At 34.9% G+C, this 12,452-nt stretch overlaps 1 protein-coding gene across 4 annotated transcripts in view; it reads right to left on the bottom strand.

The window, feature by feature from the left end:
* The window catches only part of LOC113981128 (multidrug resistance protein 1-like), a 42,215-nt gene extending 29,763 nt beyond the window's left edge, over positions 1-12,452 (bottom strand). For all 4 annotated transcript variants that reach the window (XR_003538325.1, XM_027708361.1, XM_027708362.1 and 1 more), the window contains exons 1-6: positions 12,427-12,452; positions 7,256-7,418; positions 6,317-6,429; positions 5,524-5,584; positions 4,056-4,203; positions 2,648-2,714 (exon numbers count right to left, since the gene is read on the bottom strand). Coding sequence is in view for 3 of the 4 variants with exons in the window: in XM_027708361.1 (XP_027564162.1) it covers positions 2,648-2,714; positions 4,056-4,203; positions 5,524-5,584; positions 6,317-6,405 (365 nt within the window). In the remaining variant the exon portion in view is untranslated. The remainder of the gene's footprint in view (positions 1-2,647; positions 2,715-4,055; positions 4,204-5,523; positions 5,585-6,316; positions 6,430-7,255; positions 7,419-12,426) is intronic.

Below are 12,452 nucleotides of genomic sequence, written 5' to 3'. Positions count from 1 at the left end.
AAAAAAGGAGAGAATGGCTTTACAGATTAAAATTTTCAAATTTTAATCCAGTCTTTCTTGCAGCTATGATACCATACAGTTTAGTTAGGGACTTTGGAACTGTACTCATTATGAAATGCATTTAATCGAAATGATTTAATAAAAGCAAGTTAATGCTTAACAGAATGCTGGTTAGTTGAATATTGACTTCGATCACATTCAGCTTCATTAGAACTCTACAAACTTAAAAAAACCTTCCCAAACTAACCCCAAGAGCACTGCATCCAAATTCAGCAGTAATTACTTTAGACAATTACTTTATGATGTTATATGACTTCAAAGAATTGATTTATGCTTAGACTTTGTTTCATGACAAATCGTATCAAAAGGGATTCATATCTTTGCCAGATTCCAGGCTGATGAAACATATTCTGCAAATTCACTGCTGAAACTAATCGGAGAGTGTTTATTGCATTTTAAAGTAATAGTTATTTTTCTTTTGAGAAATAGTAGGGGTTTGGGCAAGCTGTTGTTTGAGTAACAAACACAACCAAATCCACGTGTATATTTCAGTATTTGAACACACCTCTGTGAGAACTTTGTCCTTGTAAACGGGTTTTATTATTATTTGACCTGCTGGCAGGCATTCTTAGAGAAACAAGGAGTGGGTACAACCAGCTGCTTCTTCAAACCAGTGAAATCACTAACTCAAGGCTCTATCTAGAAACTTTGGAAAAGAAAACCTGTTCCTGTGCTGCTAAGAAGTAATTCGTTCCTCATTAAACAATTCGTTTCTAAAGAGAAACTTGTGCTGCTTTTTATTCATACTTGTACTGTCAGAGTTAATGTCTAAAAGATAAGGTAGCATGCCTGATGTTTGTCGTTGTTTGACCCTGGCTGGAAGACAGGTGCCCAACCCAACATGCTCCATCCCCTTCCTCAGCTGGACAGGGAAGAGAAAAATACAATTAAAAGCTCATGGGTTGTGATAAGGACAGGGAAAGATCACTCAGCAAATAAATAATGGGCAAAACAAGTTCTATAATTTCATAGGTAGTAAGAACAACTATTTTTCAAGTTCTTTTAGAGTAAACATAAGACAGACTTTAAAAATATTGTGCAAGTAGGCATCAGGTATTTACTAAACATAGAACAGTTAGTGTAACTTCAATCATGCACAAATTATTTAGTTCTGCAATTCTGCCTTCAAATTTGCTTTCAAATCACTGGGCAAAAGTATATCCCACTGAAGGTGTGTATGCATGGCTTGCATTTGTGTCAGAGACTGACAGAAATGTTGAGGGAGCAAGGAACTGTGTGGCCACACTCTCCTATAAAGCATAAATGCCAATTCCCTGTCAGTTCATTCTCATTACATACAAGTTCTTCATTTCTAAGTAACAGCCTTTTCCTAATTTGCTCATTTATTTTAGGGTAAAGAACTTTTATTTCTGGTGTAAATAGATTTTTTTTAATTACAAAATTATCTACTGAATCTAAATGATCTGTAACTTTACAGTCCACTGTTACCAGAAATGATAATGCACTTTGGTATAAAACAGCAAGAGTTACTACAGCAAATGTCTTATTTCTTCCTTCTTTTCAAAAAAGACAATTGCCTTGAAGACCTCATCAGATATTTTTCAATACCTAATGAGGAACAGAGCTCAACCTGAGAAAAAAAGCTACATGAACTGTAGACATCCTGCATAAACCAAGTGTATGGACAGTGGTTAATAAAGCCCCTTAACAAAACACATCTATTAGCAGCTTATGTTTCTGCTTATTTGATCTTTTCTTTATGGAGCTCTGTAGCAGAAGCATCTACTGAATATTGTCTTCTGCTATTGCCTGCTCTAAAATGCTAGATTTAAGGCTGCATATAATCTAAATCTGTATTTTCTGCAGATAATTCCACAGAATCACAGAACTGTTTAGTTTGGAAGAGACCTTTAAGATTCTTGAATCCAACTGTTCACCCAGCACCATGTCCCTCAGTGCCACATCCACAAATCCTCTAAATACCTCCAGGGATGGTGACTCAACCACTTCCCTAGGCAGCCTCTTCCAATGCTTGACAAACCTTCCCATGAAGACATCCAACCTCCCCTGGCACAACTTGAGGCCATTTCCTTTTGTCCTATTGCTTGTTATTTGGGAGAAGAGACGGACCTTTACCTCGCTACAATCTCCTTTCAGATATTTGTAGAGAGTGATTTAGTTGCACTTGATGCTTTGGCAGCAAAGCAGATACTATCTGACAACTTGAATTCTGTTTTTTGCAAGTGAATCACCACAGCTCAAGGAATCGATGGATGATAATCAATATAATTTTTTAGCATAACAGTTACTCTTTATGAATTCAGAGGAAGAGAAGTAAAAAAGAAAGCAATGCAGATGTCATTGGAACACAGAGCACCCCCGAAATGGGGTTAGAATGGGTGAGAGCAAGAGATGACAGGGAAATTTTGGGGAATGGCTGGGGATGTTCAAGAATCTTCCCAGTGCCTCAAGTAATCTCATGTGACAACCTTTAGGTACCTTTATTATTCAATCAATCATTGTTTTTGTGTTGTTTAAAGTGTGTAAAATATTCTTGGGAGAAGAATGGCTTGAATAGAAATGTGTACCTACACTAAAAGAAGAGGAAATACCAATTTCTAATTACCTTGTCATATCTTCTTCCAGCTTCTCAAGCATGTCTGAAGTGAAATTCATTTGAGAAGAATTCGATCCTTAGAAAGAAGAGTAAATACCTTTAATCGAGCAAGCTTTAGCAAATTACTTTTCCTGCATGCTGTTCAGCATATTCAGAGTTGTTACATCTCGTTTTGAATCAAGTTGATTTGAATGAAAGGAGAAAATTTTAACAAAAATTAATGAACTTTACTAATACAGGATTAGTCATAACTCCACTGACTACAAAACCATATCAGGGTAACTTGAGATTAAAAAGTCTTCCTGAGCATACATAGAATCATGGATTGGGTTGGGTTAGAAGGAATCCAACCCCAGGCAGAGCTCCATGTGCTCCAGCTGGTCATTGACATAGAGGGTGACACTCCCTTCTCATCTTCCCAAATGTTCTTCCAGAAGAGCCTGTATCCTTTCATTCCAACATTCAAGTCATAGGTAGGTCCCCTCTCCAGGCTCCAGGCATCTCTTGCAGGCACTGGCATCACACTGATAGGAGTGGGATGCACTGAGGTTCCTCTCCCTTGGCAACTTAAGTTTAAAGACTGGGCAAGCCTATGGCCAAAGATGCTCTTCTCCTTCTCTGACAGATGGACCCCACCCAGCCCCCAGGAGATGGGATTTCTCAATGCGAGTCCCATGGTCTGAAGTAGCTGAACCCCTGGGCTGTGGCACCAGTCCAGTAACCATTTTTTGATTGACCAGATTTGATTAGCCCTTTCAAACCCTTTCCCTTTGACTGGGAGGACTGATGAAAAAAACTACCCACACACTAGAATCCCTTACTGATGCTCTGAGTTCAGAGGATGACATAATCTGACCTATGTGTTGACACCAAAGCGACAGTATCACTCCTTCCTCTTGTATCAAGCAGTGCATGCCTGGCCTCCCTTGTGTTTGATTTCACAGTTCTGATTCAGCAAATGAGGCTAGTCAACAAATTGATCCCAGAGAAAATTAGTACTTCTATTTTTGGTAGTGAATCTCTGATTAATCTACCTACTGATCTGATTCACCTCATAAACTATAATTGTCAGATTTGATGCAAGGGAATCAACAAGAGCCCATGTTGAAGAGATGGAAAACCAGCCACTTTCAGTTTATTACAAGCAGAGTTAAACATGATTTATTGAATGTGCACTGTAGCAGGTAATTTGAAAAAAAAGTCAAAAATAAAAACTACTAACACAGAAACTAAAAAATACAATAAAAATCCCCCAAAATATAGTGTATGTCTATCACAATGAATATGACTTACTAATTTGCGTGATAGTATAGCACAGGGGTTTCTGACATCAATATGTCCTGTCAAGATGCCTGAAGCTCCCCATCTCTTTTTTAAATACAAGCCATTGTTCTCAGCACAGCAGATATATTCTTACCTGTAGAATTTAAGTCTCCAGAAGCAACAAAGCTGTCAGTCATATCACCAAAAATTATCATCGCAATAGGGAGAGCGCTTCCATGGGCTACTGCCAGAATAGTGCCCAGTATCATTAACAATTTATCTGAGCAAGTGGAGTATCGAAACTGAGAGAGAAGAGAAATGAATTCTAACTGTTGTATTAGAGTGCTAACACAGTGTTATGTCTACAAAGTCAAGAAAGAAAAGACAAAGCTAACAAGTGTACACTTGCTGTCACAAAACTACAACTTTATCTGATTAGAAATTCAGTTTACAAAACAATTTAAATGTACAGGAATAAATCCTTTCAATATAAGCACTTTTATGCTATAAACTCTCAAAACTAGAGAGGTGTACTATTTTAATGTATTAATATCTGCACCTGGGTAAGAAAGGCCATAGGTAAACAAGGCATAAGAAATTTGCCCTTTTTAAGTTCACCATATAAAGTTCAAATTATAAGAAATTTTAATGGCATTGTGATAATTAAGGCAATAATCTCTTTTACTTTAAATTCATTATTATGCAGTCAGAAAAACTGTTCCTAAGGTACTACAGACATTATAAAAATGTACCGAAATCCTAAATCCTGCTGCCATTGAACTTAATATTAAGTTTGAGTTCATCTGTTACAAAACCATTGGCTTTATTGTGTACTGTAAAATACTAAGTTTACTGAGGTAAATTATTGTCCTATGATGTAATTGTACAAGTGCAAGCTGATATAGCAAAATAAAGAAATCGGGCAGTGTCCGGCATCATGGACTATAGTTTTATGTCTGTTATTTGCAATATCATTGCTGTGTATCATGCATACAAAACCCACAAAAAAAGAAAATATTTCACTATTACTAAAAGAGGACCTATGGTTGATTTGGATTAAATATTAAAATACTGTCTTTTTTGAAATATACAGAAAAAATCTGGAATTTTAAGTATTTTTCAGTACTCAATTCTTAATTTTAAGTTTCTTTAACGCCACGGAGTTACTCTTTACTGCTGATTCAGATGACTGAATAATGATTGACAGGCCTAATCAGTATGATTAGTACCTGACTCTGGTAATTTAGAGGACAAGACCACACATAATTGTAGACACATGGATGACCTTTTTATTGTGTCAGAAGAAGTGACTGAACACGGAAATCCCTATCTTTCACAAACAAAAATCTGGTATGGGTATGTTTAGCATGATCACTTATAAGGGAAGACTCCTAAGAATCATTAACAGCAGTATTACAGCTTCTTTAATACAACTGCCTCCACAAAGAGAACTGCTTGATTTCTATGCTATAGCCAGTATTCTGCAGTCTCACAGTATTTGGTACAGACAGTATCAGTACAGATGCAGTGCACTAACATAATTGCAATCACTTTTGTTTAGCCTTTTGAAATGTGCCTGCATGAATATATAGGTACACATATACAGAGAGAATAAATCTTACCAGAGCAAACGGGCTGACCACCTTAGGTTTTTCCCCTTTCTTCTGCTTCTTGTTTTTCTTGCTAAGAAAAAGTGTGATGATTTTAATGAGTTTAAAAATGGATGACATTTTACAGAAATACTAATGCAACATATTAAAGCAGTTCAATTAAAATACAATTATGAAAAAAAATTACAGCAAAAAAATTGTGTGTAAAATGAATATGATTTATTGAGCATTCCTGAGAATACCTTAAATCTCCAGGTATCAGCTCTTGGCTGCTGTAAATTTAAATCAAGTTCTCCCCAGTTCACCTGTTTCAATGGTTCCATTACCTGGTCAGGGAAGTTGTGAACTGAAGCACTATATAATTTCAAAATAGGAAAGGGGAAGATAACTTACAAAATCAAATTTTTCCACATGGTGGGTGGGGAATACATAAAATGTTCAAGGTATGTAAAGTATTGATTCCCTGACATATGAAAGATATTAAGATAATCTCTAGCAAATAACATAAATGTATCCAAGATGTCCACTCCAACAGAATTTCTATCATATTTCAGATTTATTTTTCAATAAACTCCAGTCAAAACTGCGGACATTTAGTCCTTACGAGAAAAAGATAAAAGGTCCTTCTGCACCAAATGAACATGTCAATCAATGCTACTCTCAATTTGATACTAAGCTTTCTGTTATTAGGCTTTTCTGAAAAATAAAGTAAAATAAAATAAATAAATGAAATGAAATATAAAATAAGGTAATGTAATCTTATAAGCTTCAATACAGAATGTTTACAATGTTTAAGAATACTTACTGTTTGTCTTCAGATCCATGACCCTGGCTGGCGACATCATGACTATTTCCATCTGCAGTATAGTTGTTCTTTTCATCTTCAGAATTCATTTTAAATTTATTGAGAATAGCTCCCTGTAAAATAATATTTGAATGAGAAATATACAATCTTAAGCAAATGTTTTAAATTTTTTTTAGTAATCTCAAAAACATAAATGTTTTTTGAGTAATCTCAACAACCATTTGTTTGAAAGAAAAATATCTCAGTAAAGTTATTACTATCATACATTGCAAGTGAATCGTCATAATGAACAAGTATAAGCATGTTGAGAACAGTCCAGAAGTTTGGTGTTTCCTGACAAACATTTTGGATTCGTTTGATAACAGTAGGTCGTTCATTTAATTTCATTCGAATGACAGAAGCATAATATTTTCTGCAATTCAGCAAAGATATACAAAATAAAGGAGAAAGTAAATGTTTATTTAAAAGAATTAATTTTTATCCAGTTAATTGGATTTTTCCCAATTTTAGACATCAGTGAATTTATAAAATATCTCTCATTTAAAAAAAGTCCCAAACTACTGACATACCAGAAAGGTTGTCCTGAGTTTGTGTCCAGTCCTCTGAAAAATTACTCAAACATGAGCAGAATTAAGATGGTTCAGGACACACCGCATGATTGGACTTTGCTCTTGTTACGTAAGACAGAGGTAACAAATAGATTTCTCTCATTTTTTTTCCCACTCCAATTGCCTTGCCTATTTTGGCGAGTAAAGTGTATGCCCTTTGGACTGTACCTCCCTTTTCGTAAAGGGAATAATATTACTCCTTAAACACACACTTATTTCACTGTCACCTGGGAAAACAACCCTGAATACTCTATTCTTCCATCAAAAAAGTTCCCTGTATCTACTGTTGGCTTAACTACGCCCTTCAAAATTCAGAGGAATTCCTCTTTACCTTATTAGAGGTGTTGCTGAATGCTCCAAGTAACTGTTACACTTAAGGATATATCCATTCTTGAATACGCAGTGAGAAAGAAACCAAATAACACCAAGGGATTGTTTTACTCTTTTGCTTCTTTTCCAATCTTCTAAGTCTAATCCAGGAAAACATGACCCATCTAGCATGAAAGAAAACGGGATTTTACTGTAGTGCATATAATTTCTCATTTGAGTAACTGCAGAACAGCAAGATGAGTGTCAGACTGAGTTTAAAAATGGTTTGGAAATAGCTCTGGTCAGCAGAAATCTTCTCAAGTAGCATCTTTTTGATTTTTGAATGTATGTTCAGATTCTAGACTGTTTGAAATGGAACACTTATTAGTAGTCCACTTGGACCATTATTAATGGACATTGTGGAATGTATTGGCTTTATCAGTATCTGTAGGCATTACTTTGATGAAAATAATAAATATTTAAAACATTTAAAATGAATGAATTTCACTTCTTAACCTTATTTCAGTATATGTATTAAACTAGACATTTTTCAACACTTTTACAGAAGTAAAATTTGTGAAAAGTTAAATAAAAATACTTGTCCTAGAAGACAAGTAGATTTATATTAATTTCTCTGTAGGTGTCCTATCACTTTACTTACACAAAACTTACTTAATCTGATAATTACACAGAAGAAGTGATTTTTGTAACTTTTTTTCGTGTATGCCTGTAAACTCAAAATTTTGGTAAAACAGTATTTTTATAATGTTTTGGAATACAAATAGTCTTATCAGATTGAGGAATGGTTTAGAAAGGTTAGTTTAGCATTGTCAGTCAAGCAAAATATAAAGGATTAGTAAGTATAAGTATTATCTGTTTATGAAAAGTCATTCTGAAATATTTGTATGGAGGTCTATCCACAGCAGTTAATAGGTTTTAACCTGTGTGCCTAAATATTTTCCTCTACTTGATCCTAATGAACTGGTTTCAGGGGAAACTGAATAAAGTCAAATGAGAAACTTTAAAGAAAATCAACTGATTAAAAAAATGAAATATTATATGCAGGACTTTCACAACTATTTCACATTAAAGGGAGAATGGTCAAAACTAAAAGATCTTTCACAGCATTTTGTTATCACATTGGAATGTCTTGATGCTATTGCAGTGCAATCATGATAAGAAAGGGAAATAGAAATATAGCAGAAGAGCAATTTCATTTTTACCAGAGTTTCTATTGCCTGCATACAGTAAAGCAAAGAAAATGAAAGACACCTGGTTTTATCACATTATGAGCTGAAGCAACTAAACTGATACTAAAAAGGTGGGAAAATTGGGAACGTATTTTACAGTATTGTACATCTACTTTGTAGGATACAAAATTTTGTGATTTCTCTATAGCTTGTATACTTTGACTGTTCACTCAGCTTCACAATTGCACAGAATTTGAAATCAGAGAAGATCACTAAATCCTTCTTCTAATCTCTTATATCTTGCAGTTGGCTATAAATCATTCAGATACGTCCACGTTAAAATTGATAATTTGGGTTTAACTATATAATTTCAGTCTGAAGGGATTAAATTTGCATCATAAAACAACAACAGAAGAATCTGAGGCATCACCACTGCACATTACCTGAACTTGAGTATAAAAAAACATGTAGGTGAATATAGTAGGTGATCCACAACCAAAGATGTACAGAAAGATCCAGAAACAATGTAGGTGGCAGTCAATCTATTCTCAGGAGAAATGCTGTTTCATCTAAAGTCTGGTGACCAGTTTTGCCCTAAATACATTAGCAGGATTCGTAATCCCAATGTTTGAAAAATGTTGTCTTCCCTCAGATCAGTTATTTGGTTAAATCAACAGCTTACTCTCAGCTTTAACCAAGCCTTGATGTCATCAAGGGAGATTTTTTAGTTCTGTGACTGAAGAGCTGAGGCACGAAATCTCTTATAGACCTTGTCTGTATCGAGTGGACATGAACTTGATGCTAAGTAAATATGTCTTGAAAGCAGAGTGTCCTGATCATTCAAAAGTCCAGAAGAAAGAAAACCTTTCTTTTTTCTCCTACTTACTAGTCACAACATTTCACACAGAAGGTAGATTTAAACAGAGATGACCAATCTATGACCTTTGAACTATTTAAGGCTCATAAACAAGTCAAAATTCCTTCCCAAAGCAGTTTGTTATTCAATGATTAGAAGAAGCAGAGATCTGGTGAAATGGGAACTGTTGGACAATTCAAATCCCTTGGACAAGCAAGTAAAAAATGGCTGATAATGTTTAGGCACCTGGATTGTCCAAAACTCCAATACACGTCCATCTCAGCCCTATCCAACAGTGGACCAGTGGGATTCTATGAAGCAGATGTCAACTGCAGCTTAAAGAGCCACCTCTATTGAGTTATGTGCTAAACGTCTTAGGGGATTTTAGGCAGTTGAAAGTTCTGCCAAGTGACTCATTGGGTCAGGAATGTTGACCTTGTCTAAAGTAAAGGCTATACTTGAGGAAAATATCTAGTTGTACTTTAAAAATTGCAATAGGTCACAAGTTTTTTGCACCTATTGGCTAACTGTTTCTTGCTGCATTTCCCTTCATGGATATTGTTATTTGAAGACAGAACAATACCTCTTGGATATTATTATTTCTATGAGGACCTGCATTGTCAGATGTATTTTCTATTTGAAAATACTTATACTTATTCAGAAGGTTTACTCAACCCTCTCTTTATTAAGATAGTAGCCAATTTCCCTTTGGCTGACATAGTTTTACTGTTCTTGCATTATATCTACTCAAATTCTTTAGAATTTTGAGCATAAGAACTTCTTGTATGTTTGAAGGATGACCAGTGATCCTTTGAAATAGTCTGTCAACACTGTAATGCTAAACTGTGGTACAATTAATTCCCTTCTGCTACTTGATATAAATGCATGGTTTGAATAATTTCTCTTGGGCACTCTAGTACAATGAGAGATTGTACAGGTACAATAAACTATGACAAACCTTAAATCCTTCTCTAAGTCATTGCTCTTACAGACCACTCACCAGTCTTTTCAGTATAGCTCCGTTATTCACAATAGTGTTTAAATTGTATTTTGCATGATTATAACCTAATTTTTGGATTGCAGTTAAGTTAGGTAACACAGATCATCCTGTACTGTAACTCACTATTAATTATTCCATACTGTTTCCAAGTATTTAATTATCTAAATTTACTTATCCAACCTCTCCCATATCTCAAAATGTCTCAACATTTGATGGACAAACTTCTGGAGCAGCAGAAAAGGCATTTCAAAAATAGGGCTGTCATGTTTTGTGGTGAAGTTTCAACTGTTTATGCTTCCAGAAAATAACTCATGTTGAGAGGATCTCATCCCACAAATCACACATTGGTTCCATGTATTTTTTTTATCTGATGCAGGCCCACAAGGGGATGGCTAATTGGGACATGATATCAGAATAAACAACCAACACAGAAACTTTAATCTAACTTTGATAGCAGAGACAAAACATAGTGAAATGATGTCATGATGCCTTCCAAATTTTTAAACAAAATCAAGGAAACCTAACCTTTTTTATACTCACAATAAAAATAGCAAACAAAAGTAGAAACTGAAGCAAATACTTCAAAGTCTGAATATAATGTAACCAGAGAAAAATCCCACAAGCTACTTTTTTCTTTTATTTACTTTAAAGATGGAGAGTTGGATTTTCCAATAAGCTCCAAGTAGACAAAATTGTGGAGTGGGCCCCAGGAATTCTGCAATGATTCCTCAAATGACATTCAATCCTAGCATAGATTAGAATAACTGTAAAGAAGCTCTGATTTATAGTACTCAGGGAACTCCTGTTCCATTTTAGCAGCCTCTTTCCTGTTAATCAGTGTTGGAAAAGAAGAGTACGTTGTACAGGAATTTTGCCAACTTGGCTACCATTCTGTCAACAAGACTTGTCATTTGTGACAAAAATAATCATAGTGTCAGAAAATGAGAATTGTGTGTTCCTTGAACTATGCTGTATGCTCAGCCACGAGAGAATGCCTATTGGAATCGGTGGACATTTTACTTGTCTCAGACTAAGTATGAGGACAAATCAAGTTGTTGTAAGCATCAAGCTTCTATTTGTGTTTAAAAAGAAAGTTTACTCTGAAAAGCAAGTTTTAAAATTACAAAACTCCACTTCTGTTGTCTGGTAATTTGATTTGAAGTTAATTATTTATTCTCTTAAGGAGGACTGCCATAAACTAATGTCACTAGCTTCCTATTACTAATGTGTCAGTTTTCAGCTTCACAAACTCAGTCTCGTTTCTGAAAGCTTCAAAGTTTTTTTGGCTTATACTTAAACAACAGAAAATCCGGACAGATCTACACCTCCTTTTGAGCAATATTTTCTGTATATGGGAAACAACTTGCTTGGTGTTTATTTATCACCAGAGTTATTCAATATGACTCAATCATGCATTAATGTGTGAGGATATAATATTTTTCATAATCATTACTTGCAGTATAGTTGCATTTAAAATTATATTCTTACTACAGGTATAACAGAAAAATGCATTTAAAGAAATATAGTATGGAACATTTGGAATTTAAAAATGCTCAGGACTTTATATCACAGATGAAAAATTGCAGGAAAAATATAAAATTATTTTTTGTGCAGGTGGAAAACATTTTTTTCAATTGAAGCTGAATAAAACATATATTATTACAGACACACCCAATTTTTTTCCTGTTAACTTTTCTAGGCAATGATATGCCTCGTAATATTGTAACAGTACAAGGAATCCTTCCCTCACCGAGTCTCTTTGATTGGACAGACACCTTTTGCTGTGCACAAAGAGCCCTTTGTAAGCTGAATATACACAACTTAAAAGTATTCAGCAGTTACTGATTAGTTACCATACACAACCATTGTTGATAACTTGAATTAATGAAATATTAAACTGACTGTTGGTATGCTCAGTGCTCTGAATAAGAAACAGGAAAAGTCTTTGCTGGCCAAGAAGTCCCCAGTGAGGTGGGGTAGAGCTGGTTTCTACTGCCTCTGGAATGGATTCTCATTGCAACTTAATTGCTGTCTTCCAAATTGCTGCTTTTCCCTTTTCATGATGATGTTTTCCTCTTGAATCCTTAAACAGTTGCTTAACTCCATCTCAAGACTATTACCTCTGTCTGCCATTTTACCTTTCTTACCTCGCAGAAGTCCCCTTTATCAATTT

The sequence above is a fragment of the Neopelma chrysocephalum genome, unplaced genomic scaffold, assembly GCF_003984885.1.
Source record: "Neopelma chrysocephalum unplaced genomic scaffold, ASM398488v2 Primary Assembly neopelma1_96147, whole genome shotgun sequence".
Classification (NCBI taxonomy): domain Eukaryota; kingdom Metazoa; phylum Chordata; class Aves; order Passeriformes; family Pipridae; genus Neopelma; species Neopelma chrysocephalum.
This window is presented reverse-complemented; position numbering and strand designations above follow the sequence as displayed.